Source organism: Jaculus jaculus, chromosome 11, assembly GCF_020740685.1.
Source record: "Jaculus jaculus isolate mJacJac1 chromosome 11, mJacJac1.mat.Y.cur, whole genome shotgun sequence".
Taxonomy (NCBI): Eukaryota; Metazoa; Chordata; class Mammalia; order Rodentia; family Dipodidae; genus Jaculus; species Jaculus jaculus.
The window spans coordinates 9,064,896-9,080,818 of NC_059112.1; the positions used below are offsets into that span (position 1 = coordinate 9,064,896).

The 15,923-nt window shown below is 38.8% G+C and overlaps 1 protein-coding gene across 14 annotated transcripts in view; it reads right to left on the minus strand.

The window, feature by feature from the left end:
• Adgrl3 (adhesion G protein-coupled receptor L3) overlaps positions 1-15,923 on the minus strand; it is a 482,809-nt gene that overhangs the window by 254,315 nt on the left and 212,571 nt on the right. For all 14 annotated transcript variants that reach the window (XM_045130208.1, XM_045130203.1, XM_045130202.1 and 11 more), the window contains one exon: positions 9,837-9,917. In XM_045130208.1, coding sequence (XP_044986143.1) covers positions 9,837-9,917 — 81 coding nt within the window. The remainder of the gene's footprint in view (positions 1-9,836; positions 9,918-15,923) is intronic.

Sequence of the window (15,923 nt, forward strand, 5' to 3'; positions counted from 1 at the left end):
ACTGTTATGCCTGGGTACTGAGAACTTTTGCAGGATTGCTTTGTGTATAAATGGACTGGTATGTGCAGAGGGATATGGCACTGAAATGAAATTTTTGGGTTTAAACTTCTGCCTGTTCAGCTGCAATTATATGAGAGATTACAACCTTTGAGAATGGGCCAGCTGACCTGCACTGGGGCAACAGGAAGAATGTAGACTGTTTTGAAGGGGCCTGAATGATCAAGGAGTGTCCTCTTCTTCAAAGCCTACTTTATTTCCCCCTGGATTAACAAATTGGCACCCTACCTGGTATTGTGGAGTATGAGAAATGCAGGAAAGAGAGGGTCATTGAGTTTGCAACACAGTATTGTGCTTTGGAAATGGCCATGGGCAGTGTGTAGCAGGTTTGCTAGATGCCTGCATGGAGGATGAACCGTGGATTGCAGTGGACACCTAGTGGTGATGCCCAGACCATGAGTTGGTTGCTAAGGAGAGCTGCCAGCCTCTGAAAAAGTCTTCCAGGACTGTGAGTAGCCTAGCTACAGGGGCAGAATTGAAACTCCAGAGACCTGTTTCTGGTTAGAATTACGGGACTTGGAGATTTGATACTGACTAGAGTTGTTGGAGCTAAAGAGTTTGATGTTTGCCCTGTTTAAGTCTTGTGTTGATTATTTCTTTGCTATGCCCAATGCCATCTTTTGCAGTGTGTTTATTCTGTGCCAGTATTAGTATATTTATCGGTATTATGGCTCAGTTAAAATATCCTGGACTATAGGAAAATTTGAACATCATTGGGATTGACAAAACATATGGGGACTTTTCAAGTTGGATGAATGCATTGCATTTTAAATCCTGCATAGTAATCAGTTTATGGGGGCTCGAGGTGGAATGTAGTGGTTTGATTCAAGTGTCCGCATAACCTTAGGAGTTGTGAATGCTAGGTTCCCAGATGATGGAGAATTGGGAATTAATGCCTCCTGGAGGAGGTGTATTGTTGGAGGCGGGCTTAAGAGTGTTATAGCCAGTTTCCCCTTGCCATGTTTGGCACACTCTCCTGTTGCTATTGTCCACCTTATGTTGGCCAGGGGGTGATGTCCACCCTCTGCTCCTGCCATTGTGTCCCTCTGCCATCATGTCTGTAAATCAAAATAAGTCATTTTATTGCCAAAAGCTACTCTTGGTTGGGTGGTTTCGGCTAGCAATGTGAAACTTAATGTAACACTGGGCCAGACTGCCAGTCTGGAAATCTATCCCTCTGGGACTCAGTAATTTTACCTGCCAGAAAAACTGAATTGAATCCTGGCAAATGTGGGTTTCTTACTAGTTATCCCTTGGAATTTTATGCTGTTACCCACTGAAGGGACTATAACCCTGAGGCATTTACTGGAATACAGGCAAATGTTTCCTTGGGCACTTTTAAAGGACTCAGATATGGTCCCAGGAGTTGGATCTGCCTATTCCAAACCTTTTTCTTATACCTGGATGAGAGAAGGGAAGTCCCACATAACCCAGAGGCCAGTAGCTAATGTGGAAAATAGAGGAGACAGAGGGAAACAAAACAAAAACAAAACAGAATAATCTTCAGAGAACTGTGCTGGCAGGAGGAAATTCTGCAATTGGAATTTTAAAGAAAGGCCACACCATATGTGGCTGGATTTACTTCCCTCTGGGCCATTCTCTACCCTGTAGCTAGAGTCATCTTTTAAAAATCCAAATCAGATTATGTAGTACTCTTGTAAAAACTCTTCAGGGATCCACACAGCTCTTAAAATAAAACCTTAACTCCTTTCATTTCCTAAAAGTCCCTGAATGATGGGCTTATGACTTTGGTCCCTCCTCTCGTTATGTCTCAGAAATTACACATTTATTTGGAATTTACTAATAGGAAAACTACACTATACTTTCATCTGTCTGGGGACTATGCTGCATGGAGAGTATAGTCCTAATTCAATCACACCTAAACCTGGCAAAGAGGAAGTCCTCATTAGTATTTGCCTTTTGAATAAATGAAGTAGGATACTATGGATTTCACATGTTGGAGCACTTTTTATGTACTATCCTTAACATTAATTGCAGCCAACTTATCTTCATTATTCTTCTTTTAGTTTAAAAGGTACCTCCCAGAGGACTTTCCATGGTCACCTACGTTATATTTATATCTCTTTTACAGCTATAATAATGATTGTAATCTGGATTGTTTAATCAATTATTCTTTTCTGTCCTCACAAGGAGAAGTCAAAGAGAATATCTCTTTTCTCCTGTACATCATCTTATTTTATGGCCCCACATAGGATACACTACACAACGTACATAACGTAGCATATTTCATCAAAAATCATTAGACGGTAATTCAGAATTTTTGTAAACAGAATTTTTGAGGAGCTATTTCTTGTCGTTTATTCAGTAGGTTCATTGCTCATGAGTGACTGCGGTGGTAACACTATTCCCTCTCTCCCGCCTCTGTCTCCCTCACGTGACATCACCAAATCGCCCCCACATACAAGATAGATTTGGTAAACTTCTGTATACATATCCTCTGATACACTCTTGGACATTACATCCTGTGTACATGAGGGAAGGGATTTTTATGCAATTTCTTTTTGTTGGGGGATGGTATTACACACTTACTTAAGTTTCTAGCTCTCTCCAAAGACGAGTTAATCCATGCAACTGCATAAAAATATTCCTTGAATACCGAAGATAAGTTGAGTTTTTTTCAGGCAAGAACAGAGAGACGTCAGTATGTAGTTTTGAATAAAAGAAAAATAAGCTTTGATAAATGGTTGAGAATTTTAGTGTATACTCATTCACAGGGAAATATTTGTTATACAACGTTGAGAGTATATGAGAGCAAGAAGAAACTGTCTAAAGTTTGTAAAATGTAATTTGTATCATCTTCTCTGTATCTACTGTCAGGAGGAACTTTTAGAATCAGTGGACACTTCTGAGTGGCATGAGCACATGTCTGTGCATGCATGTATCATGTGAACATTGAAACTGTTTGAAACTTTGCAGCTGTGAGTGTTTGTCAGGTGGCAATGATGGTGACAGTTACATTTGGAAATCAAGGCAGACCTCTTCACTCCTTCAGGCTGTGGTGGTAACAGCCAATATGGTTACCAGCCAGCTGTCTGCTTCAGGCACTTTGGAAATTAATTTTCATTATACAGGTGTGAAGTTATTTTCTGGTGATTCTGTTTCAAGCGTTGCAGAAAGAGAATGTTGGAATTTTTAAAAAATAGAATAAATTAGCACAAGTAAGGAGAAACATTTGGTACATTAACTTGTACACAATTTGCAATACATCGTCAAAATGTGTTATTTCTTCCTGAATGATTCTAGATATTGATTTGAGAGAAATAATGAAGCTTTTTATGAAAACAGTAAAAGAGAACAGGGTAGCAGTAGGACAAAGATATTCTGTTGTACAGAAGATAAGCTGCACATAAAATTATTTGTCATGGGCAGTAAATGACACGCGAGAGTTCAAAGTACTTACTCTGTACTGTGCTTCTGAGATGATTAATGAAGACGGTGGAAGACTTTCTTAAGAATAAAAGCTGTATTACTGATGGTCATATCTCATCATCCTTCAGCAATAACATGCTTTCTTAAGAATTTCTTGTTCTAGTGCTAGTACTAGCAATGAGTTCCCTGTTCTTTTTGTTTAACTGACAAATTACATGGTGGACATTGGCAGATGCTTAGGTTAGTGTTTTCATTGCAAAACTGTCTCATGCTTGTAAATGTGGACAGCCTCCTTACGTCTGCATCTTATTGTACACACATGCCAAGATCATGACCGGCTTCGTGGGAGTCAGAACATTAATGAAGTATTAACCCGTGCCAGGCACTCAGACTACAGCTGGGAACGGATCATGAGTGTTCACACCTGATCCACTCAAGTTGTTGATAACCACACGTAGTCCCAAACACTGTTAGGAGTGATTGTCTTTTGGAAGTGAGAAGAGAAGGCGTGATGGATTTGTTTTTTCTGAACTTATGACTAGTGTGTTTGAGCATGCCCGAGACCCTGGGGACTCTGCCTATCCTCTCCTCCCTGTACACACATACAAAAGTTAATTTCTGCAATAAATATTATCATTTCTACTTAGAACTTACATCTCACTGTGATTTCTATAAAGGCTTATCTCTCAGAAAAAAATAAAATCAAAGTATCTATCTTTATATTTTATGAATGATGATAAAAGTAAAACAGAGAAAGAAGTCCTGGAATCCAAAATAGTCATCACAGGAGAGCTGGGCAGTGGACAGTCTTTGCACGAAGACGAGGGAAGCTTTGGCTGTCACGTGGGGAAAGGCAAGTTCAGAGAAAACTGGAGGCAGCATTTGCATGAACAATGGCTCAGTCAAGAAGTCTCCCCTATACTAGGCAAGGATGATGGTCACCAGCGGTGCTGTGACTCTCGCCCTGGAGGACAGTCACGTAAAGCTCTGGGAGTGCGGAGCGGCGCGTTCCCGCACAGCAGAGGCGTCTGCGCGCTGCTCTACAGCCGTCGGCATAAAGCTGCCAAGTGCCTTTACTCTGCAGGAACTACTCTTAGCACATGAGAATCCTAAGCCTCAAAGGGCCAGCAGGGGTGTGCTAAATTGTTTCCAATTATAAATTTTACATTTTAAAACAATAACTTGGAAAGTCTGGAAAGTATGTTTATAGGTTTACAAAAATCCTCATACTTGTGCCTGATAATGCTGAATAAAAAAAAATATTATACTATTAACTTTAGAATTACATTTCAATTAAATTCAACAAAAATTTAATTATAATTATATAATATAATGGTACTATGCTTGCAGTTATAAATATAACTATGATCAGAAGTAATTGGATACTTGTGAGATTAAATGACAGAATGCATTTTTTTTCCTTAAGATATATAAGGGGGATATAGTTAATTAAAATGAATTTGTTTTTCATAGTCATTAATCAGGTATGTTATCTTCTGGTATCTCAAAGACATTCATACCACAATGTGTGGCATTTACAAATATAGGTGGATAAAGTGTTGAGATGGCCAGAGTACTATGGTGTTTGAAAGTTTCTCCGTATTTTCTTAAGAGAACAGTGAGTAAAGCCAGTCACTTAAGTTCTGTCGTGGAATGTCTGTAACTTGGTAAGTTAGAAAAGCACTCGCGTGCAATGTTAAGGAACAGTCCTGGAAACTCATAGATATGACACATGTCATAGTCCTTCTTTATTTTAATCAATTAGGAGCATTTTCACGTCTTACTAGATGGTACTGTGTGTGAGCCCTCCAAGTTGAGATGCTAAACCAGCAGCCAGGCCTGTTCTCTACATTGATGCACCAGGCAGCACCGTCTGCTTACTTAGAACTTCAAAATAAAATATTACCCACTTGTGGGTTTGCTAAATGCAATTCGGTTCGCACGTGAAACTTAATGCATGTCATAATTCTACTCCAGGGACTACATGCCGAGTAAACCATGTTCACATTACTCAGTTTATTACAAAAGTTTTCAAAACAGAAGCTCTTCTATTAAATATGGGCGAACATTTTTTTTTTTGCTTTGTCACAGATTATGAATTGTAAGTCACATTTAAAAATATAGCCAAAGTTTGTCTACTATATGAGATTTCTTCTTGAGATCCTACCTAAAGGAAGCCTATCCAAAACAAATAGAAGATCATTTCTTCGGGCCATTCTAAATTTTTTTTTTTGTTTTTGTTTTATGTTTATTTACTTATTTGAAAGTGACAGACAGAGAAAGAGGCAGAGAGAGAGAGAGAGAGAGAGAGAGAGAGAGAGAGAGAGAAAGAGAGAGAGAATGGGCACGCCAATGAGAATGCAGAGAATGGGGAATCGAGCCTCGAACCGGGGTCCTTAGGCTTCACAGGCAAGCACTTAACCGCTAGGCCATCTCTCCAGCCCTCTACCAGCCTTTCTATGAGTTGTTTACCATGCTGGAAGGCAAAGAGTCCTGAATGCTGGCAAAATACTCAAAATATAAAGTCTAATTATACATAAATGGAAAGCTTAGAAGTTAATGCCTTTTCTTGAAACAACATGAATTTATCTAACTTCCAGTTCCCATGATGTAAATTTCCCCCTCCCTGTGTGGGTTCTGCAATGATTGTTAAAGTTGACATTCAAATGTATAGGAAAATAGTGAAAAAGATTTAAAAAACAAGTCTCAAGTGCCGGGTGTACAACAACCGGTTCATGGGGATGCGCACAAACACAACTGTGGCCCGGGGCCCCGGGTCAGCCTGTGCTCCGGTTCCCACAGTCACCGTCACCGAGTGACCATCTACGCACCTGACTCGCGGAACGCGTATGGATGGGGGCAAAAGAACAGCTGGGGGAAAGGCCCCTCGGCGGGGACGAGCAGCTGTGAGAACTGAAACTCTTAATGAGCCCCGGTCAAGGCCTTTGTTTCCAAATCTGCCGCCAAATGACAAAAATATTTCCTTCCCTTTCAGTTACATGAAATTGTAAAATGTGTCTCAAAAGCATGCCGGATGTATTTTCTCTCAGAAACATATAATCAATTCTATTAGGTTAACTGTAAAATCGTAACAAGCTTGTTTTGTTAGCGAATGGTTTCTAGCAGTGTTTCTAGATAGAGCTATGGTTTTCTTAAAGTTCTGATTAATGAGACATATGTCAAGAAAATTTACTATAATGGTGAGTGCTGATTCAAGATCTTATTTTTATTAAGTATTTTATAGTGAAGGCTGTGGCTATTTTTCTATTTATAGTGTCAGCACTGGTTAATTACCTTTTAATGTATTGTGACATTAATGCACTAGTAAACTATTGGAATTTACACTCCTATTCAGTAGTAAAACATGTAAATTGAAGAATGCACACAAAGTCATCACAGGCATAAATTGTGACCAAACATCATGTATGATCACATGAGGTTTAAAGAACAGAAACACACAAATTTATTCATTAGTGGGTAATTACTGGGGATTTGGGAAGTTGTTACGGCATTTTTCTATGGTTACAAGGGTCATGTTGGGCATGCTTTAAATACACACTATCAAAACAAACAGAATAAACAAAAGTGTCAGTGTCATGAAATAGTTTTACATTAAAAATGACAAAAGGTGGGGGCTGGAGAGATGGCTTAGTGGTTAAGCGCTTGCCTGTGAAGCCTAAGGACCCCGGTTCGAGGCTCGGTTCCCCAGATCCCACGTTAGCCAGATGCACAAGGGGGCGCATGCGTCTGGAGTTCGTTTGCAGTGGCTGGAGGCCCTGGAGTGCCTATTCTCTTTGTACCTATCTGCCTCTTTCTCTCTGTGTCTATCCATTGCAAATAAATAAATAAAAATAAACAAAAAGTGACAAAAGGTAATGGTGACACATGCATGGACTGAGCTGAAAATGATTCAAATGTGAGCGGTCACACACACACTACACAGGTCTATTTGAGGCTTGAAAGTTGGAAGGAACTTTCTATGAAATATGTTGTAATTCCAAACTAATAACAGCATTATGTTAACTCCATGCCAATTCCAATATATTTTTCAGTGGAATATTAGCCTTTTTAAATTTTTTAAAATTTTTATTCATTTGAGAGAGAGAGAGAGAGAGAGAGAGAGAGAGAGAGAGAGAGAGAGAGAGAGAGAGAGGGAGAATGGGTGCTCCAAAGTCTCTAGCAACTGAAAATTAGCTCCATACATGAGTGCTACCATGTGCATCTGGGTTATGTGGGCTCTGGGGAATTGAACAAGGGTCCTTAAGCTTCACAGGCAAGTGCCTTGACCACTAAGTCATCTTTCCAGCCCCAAATATTAGTCTTTTATTTGTGTTGTGCGTGTGTGTGTGTGTGTGTGTGTGTGTGTATGCATAACATATGCACGAGTGTGCGCAGATGCTTACGCCTCATGTGCATGTGTGGTAAGCCAGAGAAGGGTGTGAATGTCCTTCCAAGTTTAATCATCAGCCTTATTTCCTTGAGCCAAGGTCTCTTAGAGAACCCAGAGCTTGCACTGTGTTTGGACTAGACTGGCTGGCCAGTAAGCTCCTGCAGTCCTTCCGTCTCTGCTTCACAGTTCAGGGGCTACAGGCATGCGTGACCGTGCTGGAGTTTCTACATGGCTGCTGGTGATGGAACTCAGGTCTCAGGCTGGTGTAGCGAGCACTCCAGCCTACTGAGCCACCTCTGCAAAGCTATGTCACATAGTCTTCAGAAAAATACACATTGTTTTGGAATGGAATTACGATATTTTGTAAAAAGTGAATCTAACGAATTATTCTTATTTGAAGACAAGTGAAGGACTACGTAACCTGAGCTAGTGATTATAACTGCAATTGTAGTTACCCAAGAACGACTTTGGAGAGTCTCTGGGTCAGTGCATGTCGAGGATTGGTACAAGAATGGGACAATCAAAGGAAAGCCACACGTGCAACAAAGTTCAATAAGAAATATCTGTTAAGCAGTGATGGCTGCTGGGTCATTGCCATTCATTCTTTACCAGTTTGATGTCATCCAGTAATACAAAGGAGACATGGTTTTAAAGCCAAGTTCTAAATAGTAGCGACCTACCTATTTACCCATATACCATTTCCTCACGTCTGGTACATTCTATATACCTTCCAAGAATTGAGCATGTTTTATTTCACTTGCTTATTGTAATAAATCAATCAGAGTATATTATAATTTTTTAAAAATAATTTATTTATTTATTTGACAAGGAAAGAGGGAGGAAGAAAGAGAGAGAGAGAGAGAGAATGGGCATGCTAGGGCCTCCAGCTACGATGCGCCACCTTGTGCATCTGGCTAACGTGGGTACTGGGGAATCGAACCTGGGTCCTTTGTCTTTGCAGGCAAATGTCTTAACTGCTAAGCCATCCCTCCAGCCCTGTATTATGACTTTTGTTCTACATCTGACATAATGAACTTCTTCCTAAGTGCATATAGGTAATGAACCAAAACACTAGTAGTAGCTTCATTTTTTTTGTAGGGCCCGAAAATAATACTTTATTCTATATTCGTCCTTAATCCTTATAAAGACATATTGAAGTCCATATTTCTGCTCCAAACAGTAGTTCAGGACATTGAAAGAAAACAGTCTAAAACTCCCAAATCTGTCAATTTTGAAATGAAAATTCCTTATTTATGTTATATTCATATGGCTGTCTATGATCATTTGCAAATTCCTCAAGCTCATCGCCTTCCTGTATCCATGTTTCATTGAACTGTAGCTCTTCCACAAAGACAGAAAATCTCCTTCTGCACTTGGTATTGTAAGTTTGGCCATGTGAGCAAACGTGACTCCGAGACTTAGAAAACACCTGAACTTTAGGCTTAAATTCATACAGCTGGGACCCTTCCACGATGACAAGAGAAAAGTGGTGTCCTTTGCTGCCAAGTGACAGGAGAGGCATGCGGTCATTACTCTTGGACGACAGCAAGACAACTAGCCTGCTGGCTCAGTGCGTCTGTTCTCCGCGACACCCGCACGCAGCCAAAGGGCCCGGCAGAACAGCAGACCCTCACTGAATCTAGCTGAACGGGTGAAAGGTAAGTTTCTTCCAGACAGCAGAACACATCCCCCCCCCCCAAAAAAAATTGAGACCTAATAGCCTTTGAAAGTATAAGAAAATGTGATGCATTGCTCAAATCCACGCAATTAACTTTGGGACAATTGGTCATAATAAAATGAGAAGAATCACTATATCATGTCAGGTTTGAGCACTAGAAGACATTTTGAAGATCAATGGTTGATTGTCAAAGCAAAAATAATAAATTCTATATTTACATATTAAGCTAATGAATACTTAAAATATCATAAATTTCAGTAATGTCCATTACTCATCAGAAAACAAATTTTTTTTTTCCTCTTTAAGTAAAGCAAAACTCACCTCTAACAGGAGGTCTTTCTAACTCAGAGTCAAGGTGAATTGGTGGAGAGATGTATGAAACCTGTCCATGATGTGTCTGACCTGTGAACACGAAAAACAAAGGTTAAGCAATCATCATACTTATGCATTATTTTTTTGAACATTGTAGAATGTCATGTATCTTCTTCCACACTGAATTAATAGTCATTGTAGAGAAGAGTAGAGCGATCCACTCAAACACAGAAATAAAATATATCACACAAACATAATTCAATTCAATCAGTGCTTCTAGTAACACGATTTGATTTGTTTTTTGCTTTTCAGAAAGAGTCTCCTATAATCACAGCTGGCTTCTAATTTACTATGTAGCCAGGGATGACCTTGAAGTCCTGATTCTCTTGCCTGTATCCCCACCAAAACTGCTGGGAATTCAGGCTTATTTGTCATTGTTCATGTGTTATATATTTATTCACTTTAAAAAATATAAATTGAGGGCTAGAGATATGGCTTAGTAGTTAAGGCATTTGCCTGCAAAGCTAAAGGACGCAGGTCTGATTTCCCCAGACCCATGTTAACCAGATGTACAAGGTGGCACATGCGTCTGGAATTGTTTGCAGTGGGTAGAGGCCTTGGAGTGCCCATTCTCTCTCTCTCTCAGTTCCTCTCTGCCAAATATGTAAACAAAAATAAAATATTTAAAAATACACATAAATTGATTATCTGATAATACAATTATTTTTAAGATATGAAAAATCCACAAATACTTATAAAAAAAAATCAAGTCCCCAAGGCAGGCAAGCAAGCATAGGCAGATAGTTTAGTAATCTGGGACCACATTTGGTTTTCTCCCCTGCTAGACACCTTTAGGAACTCTTTTTTTTTTTTAACTTATTTATTTATTTGAAAGATACAGACAAAGAGAGAAAGAGGCAGATAGAGAAAGAAAGAGAATGGGTGGGCCAGGGCCTCCAGCCACTGCAAAAGAAATCCAGACACATGTGACCTCTTGTGCATCTGGCTAACGTGGATCCTGGGGAATTGAACCTTGAACCAGGGTCCTTAGGCTTCACAGGCAAGCGCTTAACCTCTAAGCCATCTCTCCAGCCCAGGAACCCTTCTTTTGTGGTCAGTTTCAAAGTTGTCCAATATATAATCCAGGATCAGGAGATGAGGCCAGTTTGGCTTGGACTGGTTTTGGGTCCATACACAGTAAGACAAATGGTGACTGGATAAACTTGTAGGAAGTATTCTTAAGTTACCATACTGTGCCTATCTATGATTATGTGTTTTTACAATTAAGATCAGATGTGTAATTGGATGGGAAATGCTCAGCAGAGAAACTCTCTTATAACTCAAGTCTGTCAACCAAAATGGAAAAACATCCAAACTTCCTCCTTACCTTCCACCTCCTCCTCCTAGGTTCTCTAAAAAGAGCACAAAACATTACCTTACTGCTCTTGAGGCCTCTAGCTCAAGTTTTCTCTTGATATCTTGAAAGAGATTTCTTCCACCCTTCATACTTCTGCCTTCCTCCTAATAAAACTTCCTGGTGCTTTTACATTCTTTAATTCCTTAAAAAAGATGCCAAGGACCTGGCAACACCCAGGGAACACTGGTAACAGCATTCTTTCAAGATATATGAAGCAGACATCAAATGCTCTGCCTAATGTCCGCGTTCCAAAACATTCTCATTTTCTGTATGTATTTCACTGCAGACAAATATTAGGTTATTTTCAAACTGACACCCTTCGTACAGATAACATTTGGGTAACATTTTATTTAGTTACTTACTTATTTTATAGTTATACACATTCCAACATGCAAGCCTTGTGTGTGTGTGTGTGTGTGTGTGTGTGTGTTAGTGAGTGTGTATGGGTACGTGTGGGGGGTTACACACACACACAAAAGGGTTTCCTGCTACTGTGAGCAGGATACCAGATGTTCATCTCTTTTATTGATTCTACTTTTCTTTAATGTCGATTTATTTATTTATTATTTCTGAACCCTTTTTTTTTGCACCAATCTTTATGTGAATGCTGGTGAACTTTGCAAGCAAGTACCTTCAACCACTGTGTCCTCTCCCCAGCGACTTGGGTAACGTTTGGATAACTTTCCAAGCCTGGTGTGGTGGTGCATGCCATTAATTCCAATGGGGAGGGAAGCAGAAGTAGGAGGATCTCAAAGAGTTGGAGGCCACCTTGAGGCTGCTTAGTGAATTCCAAGTCAGCCTGGGCTAGAGTGAGACCCTGCCTTGAAAAAATAGTTAACTTTACAACTCTGACTGACTTACATTTTATACTTTACATTATTTAAATAGAGATAAATATATTTTAACTTGCTCACTGCATTTGGTAAAAAAAAGAGGATACTTATAATAAATAATTATAATAAAAAAGAGGATAATTATAATAAAATACATTTGGTAAAAAAAAAGAGGATAATTATAATAAAATACAAATGCTTTTCCATGGAAAGCATTCTTACAATTCACACATTTCTTCACAATATATTTTATCTTATATGTTAAAAATTCTACAGTTGATGTGAAAGCCATAATTATGACTTTTTGAAAAAAAAAAAAAAAACTGTTGACTTATTCAAAACAAGCCAGGTAGGATAACACAGTGAGTCACATCTCAAAAAAAAGAATGGATAAAGAGAAAAGCTGCCTTGAATGCAAAAATTCTAAATGCTCAAAGTAGCTATCATTGTAGTGATGATCCAACAGTGATTAGGATTCTAAAGAAAGAAAACATAATTACAGCCATCTCATTTTCCAAAGCCACATTCAATAAGGAAGCTTTGAGGAGGAGAGAAGCCACCACTTTCCTCTACATGGGAACGTGTGGTAGTACTCTTCACACATTTACTACAGCAATTTACAGGGCTGTTAATCTCTTTTCCTAAACAAGGAAAGTTAATGATACATAGAATATGATAACAGTTAAAGTAACCTTCCCATTTCAAGTAATATTCGGCGTGTAATAAACTCTGCTGATTCCTCTTATGAGGAACATTTCAAATAATTAATATGGCTCCCTGTCGATAGGAACCCACAGTTCCTCCTGCATTTTCTTGCAAACAGCAGAGAGAGTGGAGCGACGGTGATACCCTCAGTCCCTCAGAATGGTAACTAAGAATATTGCCCAACCACCGGGCCTGTTTCAGTGGAGCACTAAAAGCGCTATTACAGAGGAAAAAGTTAACAGTTGTGCACTGTTAGCAGTCTGAGTGTAAGACTGGTTATTAAAAAATTCAGGTTATTTTAATTATAAAACCACCTGTTCAACACCACTCCGCACTTCGGCTGTAAAAACAGTATGTCATCAAGGTATGCATTAGTTTGAAATACTGGATCATGAAACTAAAAATAATACTGGGGCTGGAGAGATGGCTCAGCAGTTAAGGCACTTGCCTGCAAAGTCTAATGACCCGGGTCTAGGTCTGCAGTACTCAGGTAAAGCCAGATGCACAAGGGGGCACACGCATCTGGAGTCCCTTTGCAGGGGCTGCAAGCCCTAGCATGCCCATTCTCTCACTCTCTCTCTCTCTTCTCTTTCTCTCACTGCTTGCAAATAAATAAAAATAGCTCAGTAACAATATTAAGACGTTCATTGTACACATGCTCTAAATAATCTCAGTACCCCGCTGAGATTGATACCATGCGCTGGAACATAGCTTCCAGCCTCTATGCCAAGAGCTGCAGAGCAGCCGCACTTGGTTCTCATCTACCGCTTCGGCTGCGGGCCTGGGCTTTTTTTTGTTGGGAGATTTTTGATAACTGTTCGGATGTCCATGCTTGTTATAGGTCTATTTAAGTGATTAATCTCATCTTGATTTAATTTAGGTAGGTCATATAAATCAAGGAAATCATCCATTTCTTTCATATTTTCATACTTTGTGGAGTATATGCTTTTATAGTATGTCCCTATGATTTTTTGATTCTCTGGCATCTGTTGTGATGTTACCTTTTTCATCTGTAATTTGATTAATTTGTGTCTCTTTTGTCTTTCTTTTGGTTAGACTTGCTAAGGGTTTATCCATCTTCTTTATCCTTTCAAAGAACCAACCCTTTGTTTCATTGATTCTTTGGATTGTTTTTTTAGTTTCTATTTCATTAATTTCTGCCCTAATCTTTATTATTTCTTCCTGTCTGCTGATTGTGGGTTTGCCTTGTTCTTCTCTTTCCAAGGCTTTAAGGTGAAGCATTAGGTTGTTTACTTGCGACCTTTCTAATTTCTTAATATAGGCACTTAAAGCTATAAATTTACCTCTTAGGACTGCCGTCATTGTGTCCCAGAGATTTTGGTATGTTGTGTTCTCATTATCATTTGACTCTATAAATTTTTTGATTTCCCTCTTGATTTCTTCATTGACCCATTCATCAATTAGTAATGTGTTGTTTAATTTCCATGATTTTGTGTATGCTCTATGGCCTTTCTTGCTATTGATTTGTAGTTTGATTCTATTGTGGTCAGATAGAAAGCAAGGAATTATCTCAATTTTCCTGAATTTGTTAAGATTTGCTTTGTGTCCTAATATATGGTCTATTTTAGAGAATATTCCATGTGCTGCTGAAAAGAAAGTATATTCTGCAGCATTTGGATGAAATGTCCTGTACATATCTGTTAGGTCCATTTCTTCTATGACCTCATTTACTCCAGATGCCTCTTTGTTTATTCTTTCCCGGGATGACCTGTCAATTGATGAGAGTGGGGTGTTGAAGTTACCCACCACCACTGTGTTTGGTGTTATCTGTGACCTTAGTTCTTATAGTGTTTGTTTGATGAATTTGGGGACCCCCATGTTAGGTGTATATATGTTTAGGATTGTAATGTCCTCCTGTTGGAGGGTGCCTTTAATCAATATAAAGTGGCCTTCCTTATCTTTCTTAACTAATGTTGAACTGAAATCTACCTTGTCAGGTATTAGGATAGCAACCATTGCTTGTTTTCTAGGTCTATTTGCTTGAAACACTGTTTTCCAACCTTTCACCCTAAGATAGTATCCATCCTTTGTAGAAAGGTGGGTTTCTTGGAGGCAACAAATTGAAGGATCCTGCTTTTTAACCCAGTCTGAAAACCTATGTCTTTTGGTTGTGGCATTGAGGCCATTTATATTAAGAGATATTATTGAAAGGTGTGTATTCGTTTTTGTCATTTTTTGTAGTTCTTCCGGTTTTACCTTTGCTCTCTTGTGTTAACTAGTATTTGAGTATTGTTTATTTTTTCCTGGTTCCTTATATGTTTGCTTTTCTTTTTCATGAGCATGGAGGATTTTTTCAAGTATTTTCTCTAGAACTGGTTTTGTCTTTAAATAGTCTGTTAGCCTGCTTTGGTTGTGGAATGTCCTTATTTCTCCATCTATTTGAATGGATAGCTTTGCAGGATAAAGTAACCTTGGTTGACAGTTGTTATCTTTCAGAACGTGGAATATATCATTCCAAGCCCTTCTGGTTTTTAAAGTTTGTATTGAGTAATCTGCTGTAATCCTGATAGGCTTGCTTTTGTAGGTAACTTAATTTTTCTCTCTGACTGCTTTCAATATTTTTTCTTTGGTTTGTGTGTTTGGTAGTTTGATTATAATATGGCAAGGAGAGGTTCTTTCCAGGTTTTGTCTGGCTGGTGTTCTACAGGATTCCTGATTCTGCATTGGCACCTCTTTCCCAATTTGTGGAAAGTTTTCTTCTGTGATTTTGTTAAAGATGCCAACTATGCCTTTGGAGTGAAATTCTTCTTCTTCTACTATGCCCTGAATTCTTTTGTTTGATCTTTTCCTACTGTCCTGAATATCTTGAAATTCCCACTCATACTTTTCTATAAATTTGTCTTTACCTTTGTTAGACTGTATTAGATTTGCTACCTGGTCTTCTAGCTTAGATATTCTGTCCTCTCCTTCATCCATTCTGGTGAGATTTCCTACAGAGTTTTTTATTTCACTAACTGTGTTCTTTATTGCTAGTAATTCTAATTGGTTTTTCTTTATTATTTCTATTTCCTCATTTATGTCTAGTATTTACCTCTTTATTTCATTAAATTGGTGTCCTGTGTCTTCTTTGCTTCCTTTGATTTCTTCTTTGAGTTCTTCGAACATATTTATAATCACTCC